The sequence below is a fragment of the Geotrypetes seraphini genome, chromosome 7, assembly GCF_902459505.1.
Source record: "Geotrypetes seraphini chromosome 7, aGeoSer1.1, whole genome shotgun sequence".
In the NCBI taxonomy this organism is placed as follows: domain Eukaryota; kingdom Metazoa; phylum Chordata; class Amphibia; order Gymnophiona; family Dermophiidae; genus Geotrypetes; species Geotrypetes seraphini.
The window spans coordinates 43,157,217-43,184,860 of NC_047090.1; the positions used below are offsets into that span (position 1 = coordinate 43,157,217).

General features: G+C 44.0%; 1 protein-coding gene across 1 annotated transcript in view; it reads right to left on the reverse strand.

Annotated features, from left to right (window-relative positions):
• The window catches only part of KDM5A (lysine demethylase 5A), a 374,123-nt gene that overhangs the window by 58,187 nt on the left and 288,292 nt on the right, over window positions 1-27,644 (reverse strand). Inside the window, 3 exon segments of the mRNA XM_033952792.1 lie at window positions 2,711-2,860; window positions 4,262-4,441; window positions 26,029-26,167. Of these exon segments, the coding sequence (XP_033808683.1) occupies window positions 2,711-2,860; window positions 4,262-4,441; window positions 26,029-26,167 (469 nt within the window).

Consider the following 27,644-nt stretch of genomic DNA (forward strand, 5'->3'; position numbering starts at 1 on the left):
CTTTTTGTGCTTGGCTTTGAGGACGATCAGTGTACATTGTGTTGCTCTGTGCACCTGCATTGTTGGAGATTTTAACAAAGGACATTTTGAATTATTTTCACATTGGAAGATTTTTTGGCCAATGAAGCCTATCTGAGGCCTTTTTACTCTCAACTTTTTAAGTAATGTAATGTAATGTAATGTAATTTATTTCTTATATACCGCTACATCCGTTAGGTTCTAAGCGGTTTACAGAAAATATACATTAAGATTAGAAATAAGAAAGGTACTTGAAAAATTCCCTTACTGTCCCGAAGGCTCACAATCTAACTAAAGTACCTGGAGGGTAATAGAGAAGTGAAAAGTAGAGTTAGAGGAAAAATAAAAATAAAATAAACATTTTAACAAGACAGCATTGATCTAAATACTTTGGAAGGTAGAAGAGAGGAGAGAAAGGAATAGAAGCATGATGAAGTGATGAAGTGGAGCAAGTAAGTTTAGGAGGAGCGATTGATGTTTCCAGAAAGGGCTTCTTCAGGGAAGAGACTTGGCCGACAGTCCCAGGATGCCTATGTCTCCTCCCCTGAGATGTTCTCCCATCCATGCATTCCCTCCCAGACACACTGCCCGTGCCCCAGCCGCTCCAAGGAGGCTGCCCCAGATGAGGCCCACGGTGAATGCAGGATTCTCTCCTCTGCGGGAAAGCCGCCTGGAGCCAACAGTCGATCTTCTTAGCGGATTGCAGGGGGGGAAGAGTTAACACTCTTAGTAGTATCGGGTCTGTGTGCTCTCGGTGGTTGTGGCTGGTCTCGTTGCTGCTTAGGTGTAAAAGCAGTTGATCTCCACTGCTGCTGATATTTAAAAGCAGGCAGATTGATCTCTCCAATGGACTGCAGGGGGAGGAGTTCACACTCCTGGCAGGATCGGGTCTGTGGGCTCTTGGTGGTTGTGGTAGGTCTCGCTGCTGCTTGTATGTAAAAGCAGTTGTTTTTCTACTGCTGCTGATATTTAAAGCAGGTAGATTGATCTCTTAAACGGGATATAGGGGGAGGAGCTCACATGCCTGGCTGGATCGAAGTCTTGAAGAAAGCTGTGTATGGGTTCTGGGTAGGTTTGAAGAAGTATCATAATGTTTGATTAGTCTCCTGAGTTGTATGTGGATAAGCTAGTGGAGTATTTTGATTTCAATTACCCCAACACTGACTGGTTAAATGTTACATCAGGGAGTGCTAGGGAGGCAAAATTCCTAGACCTCATAAATGACTGCTTCTTGGAGCAACTGGTCCAGCAACCGACAAGAGGTAGAGTTATTTTAGATTTGGTCATTAGTGGAATACAAGGCATAGTACAGGAGTTAACAGTGTTGGTTCCGCTGGGAAACAGTGATCATAATGTGATCAAATTTGATCTGATACCAGGAATGACATTGCAAAAGAAATCTACCGTAGAGGCATTTAATTTTCAAAAGGGCAACTGTAAGTAAAATGGTTAAAAAGAAACTAAAAGGATCAGTTGCAAAGGTTAGGACTATAAACTAGGTATGGATGTTATTTAAAAATACTATCATGAGGGTGCTCAATGATAGATAGATGCCCATATCTCCCCTAACCTACCATAGTTTTCTTTCTTTTAACTTTCTTTTTATTATCTTTACTTTATTACATAGTTTTCTTTATTCTCGCTATTATTTACCATATTTTTCGCTCCATAAGACATGGATTGGCCACCGTGAGAACAGGCTACTGGGTTTGATAGACCACTGGTCTTACCCACTAAGGCTATTCTTATGGTTCTTCTTGGTCCCCATGAAGGGCCGTACAAAGGGCCCGATGGCAGAGCTGGCCCACCTATCAGGTAGCCCTTTAAAGGACTGATTGGAGGCCTGAAGCTGGTGGGCGAGGCCTTCCTTGCTGCCACATGGGAAATCAGCTACGGTGGGGAGAGGAGGGACGATTCTCCGGCTCCTTTCCTCCTATTCTTGCTGGGGGCTCGAGTGCGCTGGTGCCCTGGGAGAGTTCTTTCAAATTTTTTTAAAGGGCTAAAGGGAGGGGCAGGGCATTCCTTGCTGTGAAATGGGAGATCAGCTCTGGTGGGGAAAGGAGGGATGTTTCCCCGGCTCCCTTCCTCTCCCCCCTCCCTCCCTTGTTAAAGACTTAGCTTAATGAGAGATTGGGGTGTTTGGTTGTTTGTTTGTTTTTTAATAGTTGTGCTGGGCAGTAGTACATTAAAATTTGGAGTATGTATACACATTCTTCTCGTGGTATGTACATGTGATATCCACTATCACATTTTTAATGATTTTATCCACAAATTGTTTTAACAGTATTTTCTTATCCTTTAAGATTCACATGGAGCGCACTTTTCAGAATGTTTATATTTATCTGTGTATCACATATTGTCTGTTTGAATATTTTTTTAAAGTTTGATTATACAAGATCACTTGTCGAGTCCATAAGATAAATGTCTGTATGCGCTCATTGTACACATTTTTATGTGGATACCATACATTTTATATGAGGCTTGTGAAATGTTTCATATTGTTTGGAACTGTGCACGTTTTTAACTTTAATTATGTTACCTCTAATGCAACCCGTGAAAGGAGGTAGCGTGGTCCACATTGGATATTTTACACAAATGACTTCTTGGATAGTTTTACATTTTGGTTCTATTTTATTGGATTTATATCTGCTACTGTTTGTGTATACTCATCACCTGCCATGCCAACTCTTACCACAGATGCTGTATCCTTAGTCTCTTCTACTCCTTCCTCCATCTCACTCAAGGTATCCAGGTCAAGATCTTTTTCAATCAACTCCTTAACCTTTTTTCGTTTATTTTTACTGCTCCCATAAATGCCTATATCATTCCGAGGGCTCAGCACCTAAAAGCAAAACACAAACATGGTGAAGATGAAAAGTCATAATTTACAAGAGCATGTCATCATTGTTTATATATAACAGGTGCCAAAAAACAAACAACAAGACTGACCAATAATTCTTGAAGTTTAGCATAACATTTTTAAAACTACAGTGTGGGGACAGTAAAAAATTAATAGAGCTTTTCAATTTCTTAAACATGCTTTAAACAGCATTACCAAGAAAAGCAAAATGCTAATATTGCTGGTCCCCAAACACCTAACTGTACACAAAATTTGTGTATCTAGATCTAGCTATCGCTAAGCTTTCTAAGGAGCTGACTAGATATGCACACAGATTGCAACAAGTATAAACATTTAGTATGATCTCATAATCCTCTATTTTCTGTTTAAGAGGCTTAAAACTGCATGTTTTTAAAAAACTTATTTAGCTGATAAAGCAAAAAGAATGGTCATAACAAGAAATAGTAAAATATCCTTTTGTGCTATCAGAAATGCATTGAGGCTACATCAAAGTCATCTAGAATGTCATACTTTCTTTTTCAATACCTAGAACTTGACTTTTACTAGCATTTCTTTTCAACAACTTTTCAACAGCCACACACTGACATATGGACCTTGTAGATTCATAAGAGTGTGGCGCAGTGGTTAGAGCTACAGCCTCAGCACCCTGGGGTTGTGGGTTCAAACACATGGGCAAGTCACTTAATCTTCAACTCCTATAACTATCTCACTTATATTCAAGCAATGATTTACTTGTGCCACAATTTCATTGAAAGTTTCATGCACATCACATTTTCAATACCATTGAACATTCTACCTACAAGCTAAGTAGTTTTGACTTTTCTGACACCATTTTGAAACATTTACTGTGTCTGCTGTAGGTAGGAGGGGGGTCAAGAGCCGAGGAAGATCTTTTCCCTTTCTAGTGCAGTAATTGACATTATTACGCACAGGGTTCTGAGGCTCTCCCCTCATTCAGATGTGATATGCATGAAACTTTCAATGAAATTGTGGCATAAGTAAATCGTTGCTTGAATATAAGTGAGAAAGTTATAGGAGTTGGATTTGATTTTCTTTCTCATTCCTGTATAGAAGATTTTTTTTTTTTTTCAAGTCACTTAATCTCCCCATTGCCAAGGTGCATTAGATAGATTATGAGCCTGCAGGACAGACAGGGAAAAATGCTTGAGTACCTGAATAAATTTATGTAAACCGTTCTGAGCTCTCCTGAGAGAGCGGTATAGAAAATTGAATAAGGAAGTAAAGCTACAAAGTTACACCTTGCAGATCACTGCTATTTAACAACAGAAGAAAGACTAAAAGGAACTGAAAGGAGAGCAAAGCATGGGGGCTAGAGGGAAAATAAACATTTTAAAAAATTTATATCACGTCAAATGACATTACCTGTAGCAGAGTATAGCTTGAGTTCTTCTTTAGGAAGGTCCTTTCTGTGCGTTCTCTCCAGGACCGAGCTGCTGCTACTTGGGATTCTACCTGTGGTAGAGCGTCAAGGCGCACAGGGATAGGACGGCCTTTCACTAATAAGCTTTCCAACTGTTCCAGGTAAGCATAGTTGCTGCCATTCTATTAATGATAGTACAGCATTGGTATCACCATGACAACTTTCTCAAGTCCACCATGTACTTATATACAAGTGGTATATCAAATATAATACAAAATACATTGCCATGTTTACATTTTACAAGACCAGACCTCAACTGTATACACTAATGCAGGGCTGCCCAAGTCCGGTCCTTGAGATCTACTGGCAGGCCAGATTTTCAGAATATCCACAATGAATATGCATGAGAGAGATTTGCCTGCACTGCCTTCTTGGTATGCAAATCTCTCTCTCTTGCATATTCATTGTGGATATCCTGAAAACCCGGGCTGCCAGTAGATCTCAAGGACTGGACTTGGGCAGCCCTGCACTAATGGTAAGTTGAGCCTCAAAGCTCTGTCCTTGGTTTTTATATAACATATATAACATGCCTGTCTGTAGCTAGATCAATCACTTAACAATGCTAATATCAAATCTAATGGGACATATATTCTAAGCAAAGGAGGTATGAAAGTACATAAATAAAACCCTAATTTAGAATGCAGTTTAATATTTCAAAAAATGTAGAAAAGAGGCCCAGGAACTATGGCAGCAAATGCATTCTTGTCTCCATTTTAAATACAGTGAAGGAAAAAGCATAGGGACAGCAGGCAGATATTCTCACGTATGGGTGACGTCATCCACGGAGCCCCAATGCGGACAGCTGCAAAAGCGCTTTTGCTTTAAGAACTTTAGAAAGTTCATTATTGACCGCACCGCACATGAGCGAGTGCCTTCCCACCAGATGCAGGGTGTGAGTCTCCTCAGTTCAGATAGCCAGCTAAGAAGCCAACCAGGGGAGATGAGTGGTAAGAATATCTGCCTGCTGTCCCTGGATAACACCCGTAACTGTGCTTTATCCCAGAACAAGCAGGCAGCATATTCTCACTTATGGGTGACCTCTATGCTAACAAGAATGGGATGGTGGGAGTGTTGGCGTTTAGGAAAATAAATTCTGTAATACTGCTTGGCCAAAGTGGCCATCCCGTCTGGAATAGGATTACAGACTGTAATGAGAAGTGAAGGTATGAACAGAGGACCAAGTAGCAGCTTTGCATATTTCCTCAATGGGAGCAGATCTAAGGAAAGCTACTGAAGCTGCCATAGCTCTAACTTTGTAGGCTGTGACTCGACCCTCCAGTTGCAGCCCAGCCTGAGCATAACAAAACAAGATGCAAGCAGCCAACCAGTTGGAAATTGTCCTCTTGGAAACTGGATGCCCTAACTTGTTTGTGTCAAAGGAGAGAAAAAATTGTGGCGAACAGCCATGTGATTTAGTTCTTTGCAAATAGTAGGCTAATGCTCCTTTGCAGTTCAGAGTATGAAGAGCTGTTTCTCCAGGATAAGAATGAGGCTTGGGAAAAAACATTGGGAACACAATGGATTGATTGAGATGAAATTCTGTAACAACTTTGGGTAAGAATTTTGGATGAGTGTGGCGTACCATCTTATCATGATGTAATACTGTAAATGGTGGGTCCGCTACCAAAGATTGTAGCTCACTGCCTCTGCAAGCAGACGTGAGAGAGATGAGGAAGAATATCTACCAAGTAAGACATTTAAGATGAGCCGTAGACATTGGTTTAAATGGAGGTTTCATTAATTCAGCAAGAATGACATTGAGATCCCAAACCACTGGAGGTGGTTTGACATTGAAAAAGTACTTTCATAACTCTGGAAACCACAGCATGAGCAGAGAGAGATTTTCCATCTAACGGTTGATGAAAAACAGTAATTGCACTGATATGGCCTCAATGGAGGTGGATTTGAGGCCAGATTGAGATAAATGAAATATATAATCCAGAACTGAAGATAAGGAGGTAGACTGAGGCTCCTGGTGATGAAGATCGCACCAAGCAGAAAACCTAGTCCATTTCTGAGTGGCATAGCGGCAGACTTCAGAGAGTGATGGTGAACGGTACTCCCTCAAAATCGTCAAAGGTGACCAGCGGAGTGCCACAGGGTTCGGTCTTGGGCCCGCTGCTATTTAACATCTTTGGGCTTAGGGCAGAATCTTCAATCTCTCCCTTAGTACGCGCTCTTCAATCTCTCCCTTAGTACGGGTAACGTCCCGTTGGACTGGAAGACGGCTAACGTCATTCCACTCCACAAGAAAGGCTCCAAGATGGAGACAGCAAACTACAGACTGGTGAGTCTCACATCACTAGTGTGCAAACTAATGGAAACTCTAATCAAACGCCAATTGGATACAATCCTGAACGAGGAGAATCTACGGGATCCCCGTCAACATGGATTTACTAAGGGGAGGTCCTGCCAATCCAACCTGATCAGCTTCTTTGACTGGATGACAAGGAAGCTGGATGTTGGGGAGTCCCTGGACATCGTATACCTGGACTTCAGTAAAGCATTCGATAGCGTACCACACCGCAGGTTGCTGAGCAAGATGAGTTCTATAGGATTGGGCGACACATTGACGAAATGGGTTGGGAACTGGCTTGGAGGTAGGTTTCAGAGGTTAGTGGTGAACGACACCCCCTCCGAAATGACGGAGGTAATCAGTGGAGTGCCGCAGGGCTCGGTCCTGGGCCCGATCCTATTCAACATCTTTATAAGAGACTTGGCAGAAGGGCTGCGAGGTAAAATAACATTATTCGCCGATAACGCCAAACTAAGCAATGTAGTGGGCAAAAGCCCAACAGACATAAATTCAATGTCCGACAACATGATGCACGACCTACTCCTACTGGAGCGCTGGTCTAGGTCCTGGCAACTCAGCTTCAATGCCAAAAAATGCAAAGTCATGCACCTGGGCAGCCAAAATCCATGCAAGACTTGCACCCTTAATGGCGAGATCCTAACAAGAACTGAAGCAGAACAAGACTTAGGGGTGATCGTCAGTGAGAACATGAAGACTGCCAATCAAGTGGAGCAAGCTTCATCCAAGGCAAGGCAAATCATAAGTTGCATACGCAGGAATTTCGTCAGACATAAGCCTAAAGTCATTATGCCATTGTATAGATCCATGGTGAGGCCCTACCTGGAATACTGTGTGCAATTCTGGAGGCCGCATTACTGTAAGGATGTGCTGAGACTGGAGTCGGTCCAGAGAATGGCCACCCGGATGGTCTCGGGACTCAAGGATCTCCTGTACGAGGAACGGCTGGATAAGTTGCAGCTGTACTCACTCGAGGAACGCAGAGAGAGGGTTGACATGATCGAGACATTCAAGTATTTCACGGGCCGCATCAAGGTGGAAGAAGATATCTTCTTTTTCAAGGGTCCCGCGGCAACAAGGGGACATCCGTGGAAAATCAGGGGCGGGAAACTGCACGGGGACACCAGGAAATTCTTTTTCACTGAAAGGGTGGTTGATCGCTGGAATAGTCTTCCACTTCAGGTTATTGAGGCCAGCAGCGTGCCTGATTTTAAGGCCAAATGGGATAGACACGTGGGATCTATTCACAGAGAAAGGTAGGGGAGGGTCATTGGGGTGGGCAGACTAGATGGGCCATGGCCCTTATCTGCCGTCTATTTCTATGTTTATTTGCTCATGATGCTAAACTGTGCAACATTGTGGGCAGAGCAACAGAACCTAATGGCGCAACCAGGCCCAACACTATGGAGCAGGACCTGCTTTTGTTGGAACAATGGTCCAGTACTTGGCAACTAAACTTTAATGCCAAAAAATGTAAAGTGATGCATCTTGAGAGCGGAAACCCAAGCAGAACATACACCTTAAACGGTGTGAACTTAGCGAGAACCACTACAGAAAGGGACTTGGGAGTACTCATCATGGAAAATATGAAAGCTGCCAATCAGGTGGAGAAAGCTTCAGCAAAGGCAAGACAAATGCTGGGTTGCATCAAAAGGAGCTTTATCAGCCGAAAGCCTGAAGTCATTCTACCGTTGTACAGATCCATGGTGAGACCTCACCTGGAGTACTGTGTCCAGTTTTAGAGGCCACATTATCAAAAGGATGTGAAGAGAATGGAGTCGGTCCAGAGAATGGCCACTAGGATGGTCTCAGGACTTAAAGACATCCCATATGAGGAACGTCTGACCAAACTACGCTTATATTCTCTCGAGGAGCGTAGAAAAAAGGGGGACATGATAGAAACATTCAAATACATCACGGGTCGAATTGAGGTGGAGGAAGAAATATTTTTTCTTGCAGGTCCCACGGTGACAAGAGGGCATCCGCTAAAACTCAAGGGGGGAAGATTCCATAGTGACACCAGGAAATACTTCTTCACCGAATGGGTGATTGATCGATGGAATAAACTTCCACGCCAGGTGGTCGAGGCCTGTAGTGTAGCTGACTTCAAAAGATGATGGGACAAACAGGTGGGAGTGCTGCAAGGTTATGCATGACAGAGGAGTACACCAGGGAGGGAGGGTTCTTGTGTGGGCAGACTTGTTGGCCCTCTTCTGCCGTCATACTCTATGTTTCTATGTTTAACATTGTCTTGTGGTGGGTTTTCTGGAAGCATCCAAAATATCTGACAGATTGTGAAAACTGACGGGTTGAAGTTATGCCAAAAGGAACCAGGCTGTTAAATGTAGAGACTGTAAGTTGGGATGAAGAAGACCGTGACTCTTAAAAAGGTTTGCCGTCTAGCGCAAACAGCGCAGAACAAATAGCAGGGTGCAGTAGGCCATCCTGGGATGGATAATTTTTGTTTGATACATGCAAGTATAAATAAAGACATCTATTTTTCATTTGATTCAGGGTTACTTAGTTAGCAATGCATTTGTGGTAGATAGAGCCAACGCCCAATTAAGAGCATATGAAACGTTAGGTGCAAAGATATAAAAATTTGAATATGGATTGCAGCCAAGGCCAGAAAAACACTAGGGATTAATAGTAAGAATAATATGCTGTTTATGTAAATTGTTGGTTAAACTGGACTTAGGGAAACTAAATATATAAAACATTTGGAGAGGTATTACAATTATAAGTGTACTTTGTTTATCTCCTTTCTTTGTTCAGTCTTCTTTCTTTTGTTCTTCCTTTCTTTGTCTAAGTTTTGCACCTAAAACCCTTGTGGCTTAATTAATAACATATGACTTCTGGTCTGGCTATCTCAGAGGATATTTGATTTCACATTCCTGAACTGACTGGCTTGGTAGAGAGGGAAGCCTAAATCTATTAAATGTACTCTAAGAATTATTGAATATGAATGAAATATGAGAGAGTGTGTTCCCTGGATCCAAGAGTGAATGAAATGTGTGATAGAATGTTTGTAATTAGTTTAAAATTAGAGAATGACATGGTGACTGTTACCCGCTGAAACGGTGGGGGGGAAAGAAAGTGCTCACTGTGGGTATGGGGACAAGGCCATCTACCGCCCCGTGGAACAGTGAATGGCCTTGTCTCCGTAGTTTAAGGAAGGAACACGTGCAGTCACCTACTTCCTCCTTCCTACCTACCTGCTGCATCTATCTAAGTTGTGCAAGCCTGAAGTCGCGTGTCTGTGGGCAGAAGCTTCTCCTCTGATGCAACCGGATCGGGGAGAAGACGCTGAGGGAAATGGGGAAGGGAGAGCGGGGATAAGACGCTGAAGGGAAATTTGGAAGAGAGAGTGGGGAGAAGACGATGAAGGGAAATGTGGAAGAGAGAAAGTGGGGAGAATACGCTGGAAGGGAAGAAGACAGAGATGCCAGACTATGGGGGGAGCGGAGGGAAGAAGATGGATGCCAGACCAATTGGAGGGTGTGAAGGGAGAGATGGAAGGGAGAGGCACAGTAATACAGCAAATGGAAGACGCAGAGAGAAGGCAGATAGTGGATGGAAGGAATTGAATGAGGAGAAGATGAGGAAAGCAGAAACCAGACAACAAAGGTTAAAAAAAAAATTATATTTCTTTTCTTTTTTTGCTTTAGGATAAAGTAGTATATTAGCTGTGTTGATAAAAATTTATAAACAAAGCCCTGCCAGCTGAACATCTTTTCATCAGCCAAAACTCTGATTTATAAGGAAGGAATAAGCTAAATATTGCAGTACTAAGGCTTGTATGAATATTTACATTACATTACATTAGTGATTTCTATTCCGCTTGTGCCTTGCGGATCTAAGCGGATTACAGGTTAGAAGACTGGACATTTCCAGGAGCGTTATAGTACATAGAATCAAGGATGTATCATGTTACAATTGTTAGTCTGGTCATTTCCAGGAGAATTACAAAGCAAAGAGTACTGTGATGAATAGAAATAATACAATCGGGATACAGTAGTGAGTTGTACAATGTTGAGGTGTTGCTGTGGTGGTGGTGGTGTTCATGAGAGTATTTTCTAGTGCTATAGTGAGGTTAAGATGATGGGAAGTGTTTTTTGAAGAGATGAGTTTTGATTTCTTTTCGGAATACTGACAGTAGTTGTGGGGACGGGGCGGGGACAGTGGTCGCAGGGACGGGGACATATTGTTTTCCCCGTGTCATTCTCTATTTAAAATCTTTATATTTATAAGATTCAAAAACTTGGGAAATTCCCAAGGAACTGGATTTTCCAGACATATGGAGTTTGACTTATTTGACCTTTAGGTGTACCATGGAAACTATCTATGGAATGTGAAAGGGAGGGAGTCTCCCTGCCCAAAAGTTTAAGTATTGTAACTTTCCTTAATTTTATAATACTGAATTAGATTTTAGGAAGGATGATCCTTCTTTCCTTTACACAATAATTAAGATTCTAGTAAAATAAAGCAGGGATACAAGAAATGTCTTTAGATTAAAGTATCTGAAATCTTAGGTCATTTTCTAATCTAAACACAGCAAGACAAGAAGGGGGGCTTGCTTTGAGGGCTTGGTGTCTGTTTGAAGCTGTCAGCTTTTCCAGCATGAGTAAAACTTGGTCAAACAGAGCTAATGATTCATTTTTTAAGGTGATAAATGGTTAAAAAGGGTACAATTATTGTTTACCTACAATAAATAAGTTTTGTATTGCTTTAGTAAAATTTAAACTTAAGTGGTGTTAAGGAGTTCTTTAAAAAATATATACATTATAATCTGATTTTATATACATTGCTGTAAACAAATGTATAATTCTGTAAAACTTTTCTTTAAGCTTGTTATCTATAAAAGCCAAAATGAATTCCTTTGTTCAAATAAGTCCAACCTTTTGTAGCGACGTGATGATGATGTATTACTGGTCATTGCGAGAGTACAAAAGCAAGCTCCATCTTTGATGTCGATGGGGGGGAAGGGGGAGGCTTGTGGGCCGTCCAAGTGCAGTTGCTGCACATGCCTGACCCGTCCGTGCATGAAGTTGCAGAGGATGGATGTGTGAAGCGTGTTGTATGGCAGCGGCAGGGTGGGGGAAGGAGCATGTCTGGTGGCAGGGAGGAATCAGCAGCAGTGGCTTCAGTGGGGGAGGGGGACAGGCAGGAACAGATTCCGGGTGGCAGTCAGCCTGCATACGCAACAAGTGGCCCTCGTACCCTCTAGGGTATGCGTACCGCAGGTTGAGAAACACTGCTTTAGTGGGAGATATGATAGAGACGTTTAAATACCTACGTGGCATAAATGCACGAGTCGAGTCTCTTTCAGTTGAAAGGAAGCACTAGAATGAAAGGGCATAGGTTGAAGTTAAGAGGTGATAGGCTCCAGAGTAATCTAAGGAAACACATTTTTACAAAAAGGGTGGCAGATGTGTGGAACAGTCTCCCGGAAGAAGTGGTGGAGACCGAGACTGTGTCTGAATTCAAAAAGGCATGGGACAGGCATGTGGGATCTCTCAGAGAGAGAAAGAGATAATGGTTACAGTGGATGGGCAGACTAGATGGGCCATTTGGCCTTTATCTCCCATCATGTTTCTATATAATAAAGCAAAACACATATTTGTCCCCTTTCATCAAGCATTTTAGTGCGAGCTGGTGCAATAAAAAGAAAAAGATTTGGTTAAATAAATAAAAATAAATGTCCTAAAAGAGAAGTCCATAGACCATTATTGAGATAGCTTGGAGAAATCCACTGCTTAATTCCTAGGATAAGCAGCATAAAATCTGTTTTACTACTTAGGATCTAGCTAGGTCAGTGGTCAGCAACTGTGGCTCGCAAGCCGCATGCGGCTCTTTAGCCACTTGAGTGCAGCTCGCGGCTCTGCTAGCTGGAGCAGGGGTGCCCAACCTGCTTCCCTTCATCGTAAAGAGGATGCTGAAGCGCCAGGCCGACCAACCTTCCCCAATCGCTGCCTGGCTGGCCCGGCACTTCCTCTCCGACATTATAATTGATGTAGGGTGGGGAAGGTTGGTCAGCCCAGCGCTTCAGCGTCCTCTTTACAGGGAAGGGAAGCAGGGAGAGCTCAGAACTTGGCGATGGCCTGTTCCTTATGGCAGCGATGGCTTGCGGGAGGGCAGGGAAAAAGAAAGAAAGAAAGGGGAGGCAGGGAGACAGAAAGAAAGAAGGGAGACAGACAGAAAGGGGGCACGGAGAAAGAGAGAGAAAGATGGACATACAGAAAGGGGGCATGGAGAGAGAAAGAAAGAAGGACTGGAAAAGTGTCACCAGTGGAGTGCCGCAGGGTTCGGTGCTTGGACCTGTGCTCTTCAACATATTTATAAACGATCTGGAAATTGGTACGAGTGAGGTGATTAAATTTGCAGACGATACTAAGTTATTCAGAGTAGTGAAGACGCAGGAGGATTGCGAAGATCTGCAATATGACATAAACACGCTTGAGAAATGAGCCGTGGCATGGCAAATGAGGTTCAACGTGGATAAGTATAAGGTGATGCATGTCGGTAACAAAAATCTTATATACGATTACAGGATGTCCGGAGTGGTACTTGGATAGACCCCCCAGGAAAGAGACTTGGGAGTGCTGATCAACAGGTCAATGAAGCCATCCGCGCTATGTGCGGTGGCGGCAAAAAGGACGAATAGGATGCTAGGAATGATCGGAAAGAAGGGGATCACGAACAGATCGGAGAAGGTTATAATGCCGCTGTACCGGGCCATGGTACACCCTCATCTGGAATACTTTGTCCAGTACTAATCGCTGTACATGAAGAAGGACAAGGCACTACTTGAAAGGGTCCAGAGAAGAGCGACTAAAAAGGTTAAGGGGCTGGAGGAGTTGCCGTACAGCGAGAGATTAGAGAAACTGGGCCTCTTCTCCCTCGAAAAGAGGAGACTGAGAGGGGACATGATCGAAACATTCAAGATACTGAAGCGAATAGACTTAGTAGATACAGACAGGTTGTTCACCCTCTCTGAAGTTAAAAGGGGATACATTCCGTACAAACGTAAGGAAGTTCTTCACCCAGAGAGTGGTGGAAGACTGGAATGCTCTTCCGGAGGCTGTTATAGGGGAAAAACCCCTCCAGGGATTCAAGACAAAGTTAGACAAGTTCCTGCTGAACCGGAACGTATGCAGGTAGGGATGGTCTCAGTTAGGGCACTGGTCTTTGACCTAGGGGCTGCCGTGGGAGTGGACTGCTGGGCACGATGGACCACTGGTCTGACCCAGCAGTGGCAATTCTTATGTAAGGGGGCAGGGAGAAAGAAAGAAAAAATTGGGGGAGGGAATGAGATCTGGAGGAGAGGAAGCATACAGGAGGCTGAAAGAAGGGAAAAAATATTGGATGCATAGTCAGAAGAATAAAGTGCAACCTGAGACTCATGAAATTACCAGACAACAAAGGTAGGAAAAATGATTTTATTTTCAATTTAGTGATCAAAATGTGTCCGTTTTGAGAATTTATATCTGCACTATGTCCCCCTTTTATTAAACTGCAATAGTGGTTTTTAGCACAGGGAGCCTATAAGTGTCGAGAGCAGCGCAGCTCCTTGTGCTAAAAAAATGCTATCACGGTTTAGTAAAAAGGGAGGGGGTATATTTGTCTATTTTTCTATAGTTGTTACTGAGGTGACATTGCATAAAGTCATCTGCCTTGACCTCTTTGAAAACCTGTGGAATATAAATAATAATTAACATTTTCTCTGCGTACAGTGTGCTTTGTGTTTTTAAAAATTTTATTGTTTCTAGATCATTTTGACTTGTGGACACCCCTGAGCTAGAGAATGACATGTCACCGATCGGGCATCTTCCTCCCTCCCCCTTACCTTTGTGGCGATTTTCTTTTCTTTTTCTTGTCTTCCAGCTGCCCGAGCCGGCTTTCATCAAGTCGTGTGTGGCTGCCGAAACTTCTCTGATGCAACCAGAAACAGGAAGTTGCATCAGAGGAGAAGTTTCGGCAGCCACATGCGACTTGATGAAAGCCAGCTCGGGCAGCTGGAAGACAAAAAAATAAAGAAAAGAAAATCGCCACAAAGGTAAGGAGGAGGGAGGGGAGCTGCTGAAAGACATCTAGTAATCCTTGCAGGCTTGACTGTGCAGGGAATTATTTTTGTAAAATCATGTTTTGTTATGTGACTGGCATTATTTAGACTTTAATTTCTATGAATGAATAGAATGAAAATGATATAAAATTGCTTGCTTGATTTTATGCGTGTGCGCTGAAGGAACTGGAGAGAGAGAGAGTGGACGGAGGACGCTGAAGGGAAATGAGCAAGAGAAGTGGAGAATGGGGAGAAGATGCTGAAAGGAAATGGGGAAGAGATTGGAGAGAAGACACTGATTTATAAATTGACAATTGTACAGCATATTGTTTCTTTTTATACTTTAATAAGTTCAGTATATAACTATTCGATGCTTGTGTGGATGGGATCAGATGGTTTATGGGGATGGGGACCGAGCTCACGGGGATGGGATGGCGACAAATTTTTTTTCCTGTGTCATTCTCTAGGCTCTGCCACAAATCGATTTTGACTACTTGCGGGCGAGCGGGGTGTCATTAAATGCATGTTTTGTCATATTTTTATTTTAATGTAAAAAATATTTTTTGTCAATAAATAAGATTATCATCTTGAAAAGAAATTTGGCTCTCAAAAGAAATCTTAATCGTTGTACTGCTGATCTTTGGCTCTTTTGAATAATGAGTTTGCCTACCACTGAGCTAGGTACTTGGAACATGGGTTGGCCACTGTCCCAGTATGGCAATTCTTATGTTTTTATGATGCTCATAGGAACTGAATGAGCATCAGAGAATTTCCTGTGGCAGCAGCACTACCATAGCTTGATAAAAGGAGGGCCAAAATAACTGACATCTACAGTTATTAAAAAAAACCAACAACCCAAAAAACGAAACAAAACTCAGGGGACTATCTAACAAAAGCTGTGCTAAATAAACATTTTTACAGGCTTGCAAAATAAAGAGATATACTGTAAATAAAAATAATCACCTCAAGGCATCTAGAAATCTCTCTCTATGTAATATTAAATATTTAAATGAAAACAAGAAAAAGGTATGTTCATATCGGTGGCATACCAAGGGTAGGGCGGGGGGCGGACTGCCCCGGGTGCACACCCTAGGGGGGTGCACAGCTGGCTAAACATAAGAACATAAGAAGTTGCCTCCGCTGGGGCAGACCAGAGGTCCATCCTGCCCAGTGGTCCGCTCTCGCGGCGGCCCATCAGGCCTAATTGCCTGAACAGTGCCCCTGACTAATTTTGTAACTGCCTCTAATCCTATCCCTAATACCTACCTCTACTTCTATCTGTACCCCTCAATCCCTTTGTCCTCCAGGTACCTGTCCAGACCCTCTTTGAAACCCTGTAGCGTGCTCCTGCTTATCACATCCTCCGGTAGCGCATTCCATGTATCTACAACCCTCTGAGTGAAGAAGAACTTCCTGGCGTTTGTTCTAAACCTTTCCCCTTTCAATTTCTCTGAGTGTCCCCTTGTACTTGTGGTTCCCCGTAATTTGAAAAATCTGTCCCTGTCTACTCTTTCTATGCCCTTCATGATCTTGAAGGTTTCTATCATGTCTCCTCTAAGTCTCCGCTTTTCCAGGGAGAAAAGCCCCAGCTTCTTCAGTCTGTCACTATATGAGAGGTCTTCCATACCCTTTATTAGCTTAGTTGCTCTTCTCTGGACTCTCTCAAGTACCGCCATGTCCTTCTTGAGGTACGGCGACCAGTACTGGACACAGTACTCCAGGTGTGGGCGCACCATTGCAGGATGACTTCCTTCGTCCTGGACGTGATACCCTTCTTAATGATGCCCAACATTTTGTTTGCCTTCCTTGAGGCTGTGGCGCACTGCGCCGACGCCTTCAATGATGTGTCTACCATCACTCCCAGGTCTCTTTCAAGGTTACTCACCCCTAGCGGTGATCCCCCCATTTTGTAAGTGAACATCGGGTTCTTTTTCCCTACATGCATGGCCTTGCATTTCCCTATGTTGAAGTTCATTTGCCACTTTTTGGCCCACTCTTCCAGCGCTGTCAGATCTTTTTGGAGATTTTTGCAGTCCTCCTTGCTTTCAACCCTGCTGTATAATTTGGTGTCATCCGCAAATTTAATAACCTCACATTTTGTTCCTGTTTCCAGGACGTTAATGAATATATTGAACAGGAGCGGTCCAAGCACTGACCCCTGCGGAACTCCGCTCGTGACCCATTGCCAGTCTGAGTAATGGCCCTTTATTCCAACCCTCTGTTTCCTGTCCGCCAGCAAGTTTTTGATCCATCGGTGGACCTCCCCTTGCACCCCGTGGTTCCATAGCTTCCTTAGTAGTCTTTCATGTGGTACTTTGTCGAAGGCTTTTTGGAAGTCAAGGTAAATGATGTCTATAGATTCCCCTTTATCCACCTGGCTGTTTACCCCCTCAAAGAAGTATAATAAGTTAGTGAGGCATGACCTGCCCTTGCAGAAGCCATGCTGGCTCGGCTTTAGCTGCCCAGTGTTTTCGATGTGCTCCCAGATGCAGTCTTTAATCAGCGCTTCCATCATCTTTCCCGGGACCGAGGTAAAACTCACCGGCCTGTAGTTTCCTGGGTCTCCCCTTGAGCCTTTCTTGAAGATGGGCGTGACATTTGCTATTTTCCAGTCTTCCGGAATCTCTCCAGTTTTTAAGGATAGGTTGCATATTTGTCTAAGTGGCTCAGCTATTTCATTCCTTAGTTCCTTGAGTACCCTTGGGTGAATGCCGTCCGGACCTGGCGATTTGTCGCTCTTTAGCCTGTCTATCTGCCTGAGGACATCCACTTTGCTTACCTCTAGTTGGACCAGATTTTCATCCTGATCTCCTTTTACGATCTCCTCGGGTTCCGGAATGTTGGTTGCGTCCTCCCTCGTGAAGACTGAAGTGAAGAACTCATTTAGCCTGTCAGCTATCTCCTTCTCCTCTTTTACCATTCCCTTTCTGTCTCCATCATCCAAGAGTCCCACTTCCTCCCTTGCTGGTTGCTTCCCCTTGACGTACCTGAAGAATGATTTGAAGTTTGTTGCTTCCCCCGCCAGTCTTTCTTCATAATCTCTTTTTGCTTTCCTAACCACTCGGTGACACTCCTTTTGGTGCTTTTTGTGCTCCTTTTGGTTGTCCTCTGATTTGTCCTTTTTCCATTTTTTGAATGAGGCCTTCTTGTCCCTTATCGCCCTTTTCACTGCATTTGTTATCCACACTGGGTTTTTTGTTCTATTTTTTTTGCACCCTTTCCTGAACTTGGGGGTGCACAGGTTTTGTGCTTCGTGCACCGTGCCCTTGAGTAAGGTCCAGGCTTTTTCTACGGACTCCATCTTCCTTGCGGTGTCGTTGAGTTTCTTTCCCACCATTTTTCTCATGGCATCATAATTCCCTTTTTTGAAGTTCAGTGCTGTCGTTGTAGTTCTTTTCACCTTTGATGATCCAATTTCTAGCTTGTACTGGATCGTGTTGTGATCGCTGTTTCCTAGTGGGGCTAGTACCACCACCTCTTTAGCGGGTCCCCCATGTCCGGTGAAGATTAGGTCAAGAGTGGCATCTCCCCGCGTTGGTTCCGTGACGAGTTGTTCCATGAAACAGTCCCTCGTGACCTCCAGAAATTTGGTCTCCATCATGCTGTTTGAGTGCCCTATACTCCAGGCTATTCCTGGGTAGTTGAAGTCCCCCATCACCACCACACTTCCGCTTTTGCATACCTGCCTCAGTTCAGCCTCCAGATCCTGGTCGATTTCTTCCGTTTGTCCCGGTGGGCGATAGTACAGAACCAATTTTATGTCTGCTCCAGTTCCTTCGGATAGCTTAACCCATAGTGATTCCAAGTCATCCGCCCTTGCTATTGTTTCCATCCTGGTTGAATGTATGGAATCCTTTATATATAGCGCTATTCCTCCACCTTTTTTGTGTGGCCTATCTCTCCTGTAGAGTTTGAACTCCAACGTGTCCAAAATGCAGCTATCCGCCTCCTACACAACCTCAACTACCATGATTCCGTCTCCCCAGCACTCCGCGCTGAACACTGGCTCCCAATTAGCCAGCGCTGTGCTTTCAAGGCCCTAGCAGTAGCCCACAAGAGAATTTATGCCACCACCCCCTCTTACATAAAATCCAAGCTTCCCATCTACACCCCCACTCGCACCCTCCGCTCAAAATCGGAAATACGCCTATGCATTCCCCCTGGAAGGTCCCTCCTCTCAGAAACTGCCCGCAAACGATCCTACAGCCACATCTCTGGAATCAACTCCCCCCTCAACTCAGGCAACAGAACTCTTTATTGACATTCCGTAAAATGGTAAAGACCCTCCTCTTCAACTAAAGGTCTCCCTCTGTCTACACTCCCCCTTAAACTCCACCTCTCTCTTCTCTCCCCTGTTTAACTTCTCCCTAAATTTCAGTATAGTCCTCTCTTAGTCTGTACTCTGATAAATTGTCTGTACTCTGAGAAATTGTTTGTACTCTGAGAAATACTGCACAGTCTTGTATGTCCAAGCATTTAAACCTATTGTACATCTTATTTGTCTAATTACTTCCATTGTGTATGTTTACTTGTAGACCGTTCTGAGCTACTGGGAGGACGGGATATAAATCTAAATAAATAAATAAATAAAGCCACATCCCATTTATTGTCCTCAGCCCACCAAGTTTCTGTGACTCCGATTATGTCAAGGCCCTTTTTGTTGGCTAAGACTTCCAACTCTCCCATTTTAGCCCTTAGGCTCCTAGCATTTGTGTATAGGCAATGTAGGTCCAGAACCTCCCGCACTGCTCTACAACAGGACCTTACCTCAGCGCGGCTGTCGTTCTTATTCCGGAGTAGAGTCGGCAGCCACCCTGAAGTGCAGGAAGGTCTTGCGATGACTGCGTCTGCCGGCTTTGCTCAGGAAGACGTAAGCAACGTCGGACGGGGTTGGCCAGCAGCCGCAGTCATCGCGGGACCTTGCCGCAACTCCCTGCGTCTGCCAGTCCACCCTCTCCGACGTCACTTATGTCTTCCAGAGCAGAGGAAGCAGACACAGGCATCGTGGGACCTTGCTGGTTTGGAGGGAGAGAGAAAGGAGCATAGAAGGGTGGTGGAGGGAGAGAAAAGGGGCAAGGTGGTATGGAAGGGTGGTAGAGGGAGAGAAAGGGGGCAGATGCTGATGGAATTGGTGTGCAGGGAAAGGGGAGAGAGACATAAGGGGAAATGATACTGGATGGAATTGGGTTGGAGGGAAAGAAAGGGGACAAAGGCTGATGGAAGTGGGGGGAAGGGAGAGGAGAGAGTGAAATGCCAGACCATATGGGTGTGGGAGAGGGAAGGGAAAAAGAGGAGAAAGATGCCAGACCATTGGAGGAGGGAAGGGAGAGATGGAAGGGGGAGACATACAGTTTCTGGAAGGGGCATAGAAGGAGAGAAGATGCCATATATAAGGGGCAGAAAGAGGGTAGACAGTGCATGAAATGAAGAGAATGACAAGAAGATGAGGAAAGCAGAAACCAGAGAAGACAAGGTAGAAAAAAATTATATTTATTTTTTTTTGCTTTAGGGTAGATGCATTGCTGTTTCTGTGGTGTTGCATTGTATGCAGAGTCCAGCTTCTTGGTGCTTCAGTTTAACCTTTGTCTACATATTTCTATTTTATCCCCCCTTTTACAAAACCGTAGAGTATTTTTTAGTGCTGGCCGTGGTGGTAACAGCTCCAACACTCAGCATTCTATGAGCGTCTGAGCTATTACCACCGTGGCTAAAAAAATCACTGCAGTTTTGTAAAATGGGGAGGGGATAGTTTGTGATTATATATTCCATACTAAGCGAATGTGTGTTCTGTGTGTTCGAAAGACATGGTTCTCTGTTAGGATTGACTGTGCAGGATTGATCTGTACTAATCTGGCTTGTTTAGTTATACAATGGATGTATTGATGTTGTACTGCTCACTGTAAGATGCTGCCTTTTCCTAGGTAACTCTTGTGTGACATGTGGATTGTTACTAAAAATCATGCTTTTCATGCAGATGGGGGTGTCAAAAAATGATGGGCCCTGGGTATACCATATGCTAGGTACGCCACTGGTTCGTATTTACATCCACTATGAGGGCAATTTTATAACAGGGTGCATATAACAGGGTGCCTAGATTAAGAGGCCATGTAGGCACTTCTATCTCTTTATAAAGTACAAACTTAAAGTGGCAGAAATCACAATTTGAATGCAGACACAGTTATTTACACCTATATGTAGATTGGCATATTTTATAAATTAATGCAAATTCTACCCAAACTTTGCCCCCAGAAACACCTACCTGGGGGCGGGTCTAGGGGTCCGGATTTTCCAGAAGGAAAATCTGGTAACCCTACCCTATATCATCCATATGAGACAGCTATTTATATTTTATAAAATAATTGCACTCCAAAAAAACAAAACCCCCAACAACTTGTAATCCTTTTAAGCAGTTTCAACAACAACAAAAAATGTATTACACTTCCCCCTCCTCATTAATGGTTTCTGCACTCGCGATTTCACATAATCGCAATTTTTTTCTGGGGAGGGGGAAAAACCCATATTTTTTTACCTCCCTGCCACCTTCCCGGCCTTACCTGGTGGTCTAGCGGGCTTTCGGGGCAGGAGCGATCTTCCTACGCTACTGCCCCGTGCAGATCGCCGTGAGGAAATGGCTGTAGGGAGTTCCCGTCGTAGTCTCGAGAGACTACGGGAACTCACAGCAGCCATTTCCTCATGGTGATCTGCACAGGGCAGGAGCATAGGAAGATCGCTCCTGCCCTGAAAGCCCTCTAGACCACCAGGTAAGGCCGGGTAGGCGGCAGGGAGGTGGGGGTGGGTCAGAGCCGGATAATCGCGGTTTTTCGCCATTCGCGGTCAGGCTCTGCCCGTATCCCCCGCGAATAACGAGGGAGAAGTGTATATGAAAACAGCACTCATGGATCAAGAGTGCATTCAATGCAGGCCTCATTAAATCCTCCAATGTGAATGTTTCCTCATAGGCTTCCTTAAGATACATGTTCATTATGGCCTTATATTCACAGCAAAAAATATCACGAGAAATCCGGTAAACATGAAAAACCTTTCTATGTTGAAATGCTGAATTGTGCTTAAAGTTGAAAAGAGACCAAACTGGAGTCACGCTCCAACATAAAATCTCTCCTTTTTCAATCATAGTACTTCCCCAAAATTTTTTATCTTAAAAATACCGTGCTTTCTTCAACAAATTTTCACAAAACGCATATCAACTTATCTGTTTAGGTCGTGTCAATCTGTTAATGGGTTCTGAAGCATTTTGTCAGAGCTACTTCAGAAAACCCAAAAAACAGGGACTTCTCAGCATGTTGGTCTCACTCTATGTATTCAGTTAGTTATTTTAAAGTTGAGAGATTTTATGTTGGGGGAGGGGGCGACAACAGTTTGGTTTCAACTTTTTCTGAACACAATTCAGTGTTTCAACATAGAAACGTTTTTATGTTTTACCAGGTTTCTCCTGATATTTTGCTTTGCTTTCCTTTTCCCAGTAATTTATGTAACATTTATTTGTTCCATTTGTGTTTCCTTATATTCACAGCTTCATCAACTATAACTTATTTTGTACAATCCATTTTGTTCCGAACATCCATACATTACTTTCCCCCTCCCCCCCAGCTCCAGCTGTAGGTCCCAAATGAACTCCATTTGGAAGCAAATTCCAAATAAACGGATCAAAGTGAGGCATGGTATGCCTATTGTAAAATTTGCATTACACAATATTATTACAGTGGTACCTTGGATTACGAGCATAATCCGTTCCAGGAGCATGCTCGTAATCCAAAATGCTCGTTTATCAAAGCGTTTTTCTCCATAGGAAATAATGGAAACTCGCTTTGATAGGTTCCCATCCCCCACCCCGAGGCCAGCAGAGCTGCTCCCCCCCCCCCACGAGAACTGGCATTGCTTCCCCCGAAGGCCCCCCCGTGAACCGGCACACTCCCCCCCACGATCCGCACCCCCCCCGCCTCCATCGGGCACCCGCCTGCCACGACCTGAGGTCCCCCCAACCCACCCGAACCCTCTTCTTACTTTGCTGTTGCCTCCGCAGCGGCACCAGCACCAGCATGTCCTGTGCGTGGTGCCGGTGCCTGAAGATCTGCTTCCTGTGCTGGGCCTTGAGAGTTCACGTTTGATGTGAGAGTTCACGTTCGACGTGAACTCTCAGGCCTTGAGCATGCGCACATGCTCAAGGCCCAGCACAGGAAGCAGATCTTCAGGCACCGGCACCACGCACAGGACATGCTGGTGCCGGTGCCGCTGTGGAGGCTACAGCAAAGTAAGAAGAGGGTTCGAGTGGATTGGGGGGACCTCAGGTCGCGGTGGGGGGGTGCCCGATGGCGGCGGGGGGCTGCCGGATCGCGGGGGGGGGGGGGGAGGGTGCCAGTTCGCAAGGGGGAGGGGGGCGCTCATAAATCAAAGCGCGCTCGGTTTCCTAGGCGCCGATTTTGCGAATGTTTTGCTCATCTTGCAAAACACTCGCAAACCGGTGCACTCGTAAACCGAGGTACCACTGTACTACTATTAATTATCTCTAGAGCGCTACCAGATGTACGCAGTGCTATACAGTCAAGAATGAGACAAGTCCCTGCTCAAAAGAGCTTACAATATAAGCAGAGAAGATAAAAAGGATGTCAGGGTGGGAGATACAGTTAGGGGTATGGTTAATTTTCTGGTTAGGGTGGGGAGTAGTGCTGCCTGATTCAGGAAAAAAATTGATTCGATTCAGCCTATTGAATCGATTTCTCGATTCAATTTTCCTGCCAAAGTGAATGTTTTTTTTCAAATATCCTGGTGGGTTTATTTTATAGCCTCTTCACTCCCTTTATAGTCTCTTCACCCACTTTGCCCTCTCCTACCCACACTGGCGCTGTGGTGTAAACAAAATAAACAAACAAAAAAGACTTTTCCTCTCTCTGTTAAATTCTAGCTCATGTTCGCTGTCTAACACCAGCTCTGGCAGGATACATATTTCAAATCTGACATATTGTAATCACAAAACAGAAAATAAAATGATTTTTTCTACCTTTTGTTGACTGGTCATTATTCAAATCATGTTGATCCCAGACTCTAGTTGTCTTCTGATAACTCGCTTGCCAGGGTCGTCTACCCATTTGTCATTTCCTTCTTTCTCTGTGCTAACCATCCATCTTCCATCTCTGTCCTCCCCCTTCCCTCCCCCGGAGGTCTGGCATCTTTCCTTTTTTTCATCTCCATCCCCGCAGCGATGAACCCTACCATCCCCAGATCTACCATCTCTCCTTTACTCAACTACCCTTTCATCCAGCATCTCTCCCTCCTTCCCCACCACCCCAGGGTCTACAAGTTCTCCCTTTCTCTTCCTAACTACCCTCCTATCTAATATCTCTATCCCCCCTCCACACCATCCCTTGTGTCCAACTTCCCTCTCTCCAGCCCATGGTCCACCATATCATTCCCTCTCCTGTGTTTGACAGAGGGGCTGGACCAAGGGGGGGGGGGGTCTTGAAGTTCCAGCAGCCATGCTGACAATGGTGCCAGCAAGGGCAGGAGCAAGTGAGGATCACTCCTGCCTCCACTGCACCACTAATGCTTTAAAGGGGTGAGTGGTCTGGGTAGGGAACCTCAGGCGGGAGCTGCTCCAGAGTTTCAGTTTCAGTCAAAAACAAATATATATTTATAAAAACTGAAGAAGGACTAAATCAAGATGTCAGGTTAGTTTCAGCGCCAAAACCAAAATTCAATTGGCCTTTAATTCTGGGTCACTTAGATGCATGCATTGTACCAGCTGAACAAAAGCCCTGGTTAACCCACCTCCTAAGGTTGGCTCTGCGTGAGAACCTTTTCTCCTAGAAAAAAAAAAAAAAAAAAAAGCACTGCTCATTTAGAACTGGTCCATTCACAAAGGATAATAAAGACAACCACTAGGAGAGGAAGCAAAAATAACCTTGAATGAACTCCTTTATGCTTTACAAAAACAAAACAAAACAAAAAAACACAAGAGATTAAAAAGGAGGTGGGGAGGAAGCCACCACCCAGCCAGGTGCTGCAAACAAACTACAAAATAAAGCGCAGATGAAAGTTCAAGAATAAAAATTCCCAAGATTAATTAGGACCAGGAAAGGCAAAGCCCCCCTTACCCCTCTTCCTACCTGCTCTAGTTTATTTTAGTCATGGATTTTTTTTTTTTGAGCTGGAGAACAGACCATGTCACTCACTGCTACTCTTGCAGCCGCCAAATGTCAATAGGCAGAAAGCAACAAGGGAGATGAGCACGTGCGGCCCTCATAGGGTCAGAAGGGTGTGTGTGTCCGTATTCCCCATAGACAGGCAGGCCCTTCTCCCCTCTGCCCCCTTCAGCTTCATGCCCCTTAGAGGTGATCCGCTTTTGTTTATTTGGTTTTCTTTTGCTGTCACCGAGTTCCCAGGAAAGGTGGGGAAGGGTTAGGTATAGAGCTGCCATCAGGTCTGGTCTCAGCTGGAATACAGGCCAGTGCAGGAGAGAGAAAGAGCTTGGTTAGCTCAGGGGGAAGGGAGGTATAACAGAGCTCGTTAGGCAGCTTCCCGCCTCAGGGGAGTGAGAAAAGCAGAGGCTGCAAGGCACAGGAAGGGTTAACCCCAGGGACGTACGGAGGTGTGTGCAGACACAGAGAGCCATGGACCTCGGAGGAAGGACGAGCAGCAGTAGATTAAAGCATGCCAGGGATCGCCCTCTGAGATGCAGCCATTGTGCTCATACAGGAGGCAGACAGAAAGAAATGTCCACTAATAGCTCTACCTTTAGTTAGTGGTGGGAAAGAATTTATCAAGCGTCCTTGGCCAGTCCGTATATGCACACTTTGTAGAGATGCTGCGTCAATCTAATTTGGAAGTCGAAACGGGCCATAGTTTGCCCAGGCTGAGTTTTTTTTTTTTTTTAAAAAAGCAAATCGATTCACCCAAATTGAATGGGTGAATCAATTCAAATTGAAAATCGGGCAGCACTAGTGGGAAGTATGGTTATCGATTGAAGGCTATATCAAAATATGGGTTTTCAGTCTACTTTTAAATAAGGGAAGGGAAGGGGCATGATGGACAAACTTAGGTAGTTTATTCCAGGCATAAGGGGCAGCTAGATGAAAGGAATGGAATCTAGAACTGGCAGTGGAGGAGAAGGGTACAGATAAAAGCAGCTTATATGGAAATAGCCTGAGTACCAACCTATCAGTGCAAATAACAGTGTAAAACCTAATCTGCATTTACTCATTCATATAAGCATTACTCCTTTGCTATAATATGTATCATTTGACCCTGGATAGTTGAAAGGACCAAAATTCATGAATATTCTAGCTATACCAAAGGGAAAATCCATAAAAACTCCTTACCTGAATCGCCTCCACCTTAGCAGTCCAATCTCTGGCTCGTTGCAGAGCATCCTTCACAGCTAATATATTAGGCAAATAGGCAGGAATGTTCTTGGATTCATTCACTATACTCTCAAGGCTAGCCATACTGTGCCGTGGCCTTAGAAAGTAAAAACACAGTTCATTCACCTTACCTATACATTCAAGGAGATCTTATCAATTAGAACACTCACCTATATCAACCAAAACTGCATAAAGACGACTAATGTTGGCAAAACCTGGTATTTATAGCAAAGAACTGTGAAAACACAAAGTCTAGCTCCTTAAACTCATTCCCTTCCATACATACTGCCTTGGCTGTTTTTCTTAAAATTCTTTCCTAGCCCTTCAATCAACACAAAAGTTCAAAAAAATTCTAACTTCACAGCCAGTTGCACCTTGGTCCTGATCTGTAGTCACTGAGAGCAATGCATTAATTCCAATTCCTCTGTATTCCTGAATGATTACAGTCGACTTCACCTAAGTGCACGTCGATTAAGCGCATGCTTCGGTTATCCGCACCCTACCACCACGGTCCTATTTTTTTTTTACATTAATGTCAATGGATGTAAACTTCGGATATTTGCAAGTCAGATAAGCACACAATCCGCTTATGCGCACTGATGTCATAGGTCCAACCTCTATTCTTACATGTTATGTTCACTCCAGTTAAATGCAATCACGTTCTGACTGGGAGGAAAGTCAGTAGGCATCCGTCCACTGGCAGAACAGATTGGCCACAATGGTTAGTCACACAGTAACTTAAGTGCTGGGACAGCTGGGAAAGTGAGTGCTCCGTTTCCACTAAAGCTGTAGGGCATAGCTTTCCTGTACTTTAGGCTCCAGCAGCCCATGCACCATATTTAAACTGAGCCGGCTTAACTACAGCCTCCCCCTTCCCTACCCCCCACTCCTATTAAGTACATACTCCGTTTAAGCGCACGTGGCGATCTGGTCGGAAGGGCGTGCACTTAAGCGGAGTTTACTGTAAATATCAGCTCTATGCAAAAATCAAAATTGCACTATTTTGCATATATTTGAAATAAGGGCCGAAAGATCTCTAAAAGCAAATCTATTTAACACTTTCTATTAATTCCTCATATTAAAATGAAAACTGAGGAAGTTTGTTATTTATTTATTGGGCTTTATTAACCGCCTTTATGAAGAGATTTACTTAAGGTGATGTTAGACTTGCTCTCCTACTCATCCTAACAGGAAGGTTTCCAGCCTTTCACACACAGAGAACCAAAATTTGCAATGGAGAAATTCAGTCTTACCTGCTAATTTTCATTCCTTCAGTCCTTCCAAACCATCTCAGACTCATGGGTTTGCCTTCTTCCATCAGCATATGGAGACTTGAGAACCACTACACTAATGATATATCTATTCTTCCACACTATGAAATAAGGCTAGATTCTACACAGTAATCTTATTTTTCAGTATTTGCCTCCCACTATGTGAAACAATTTGCCTCTTCTACGCAGGCAAAAATAACCTTTTCAGAAATTTAAATCCAAATGAAAAACTTTTTTTAATAATCATCAGCCCTTCTCCTAACGACCATTAATGTTCTCGTCTTTCACTGGAATAGTTATAAT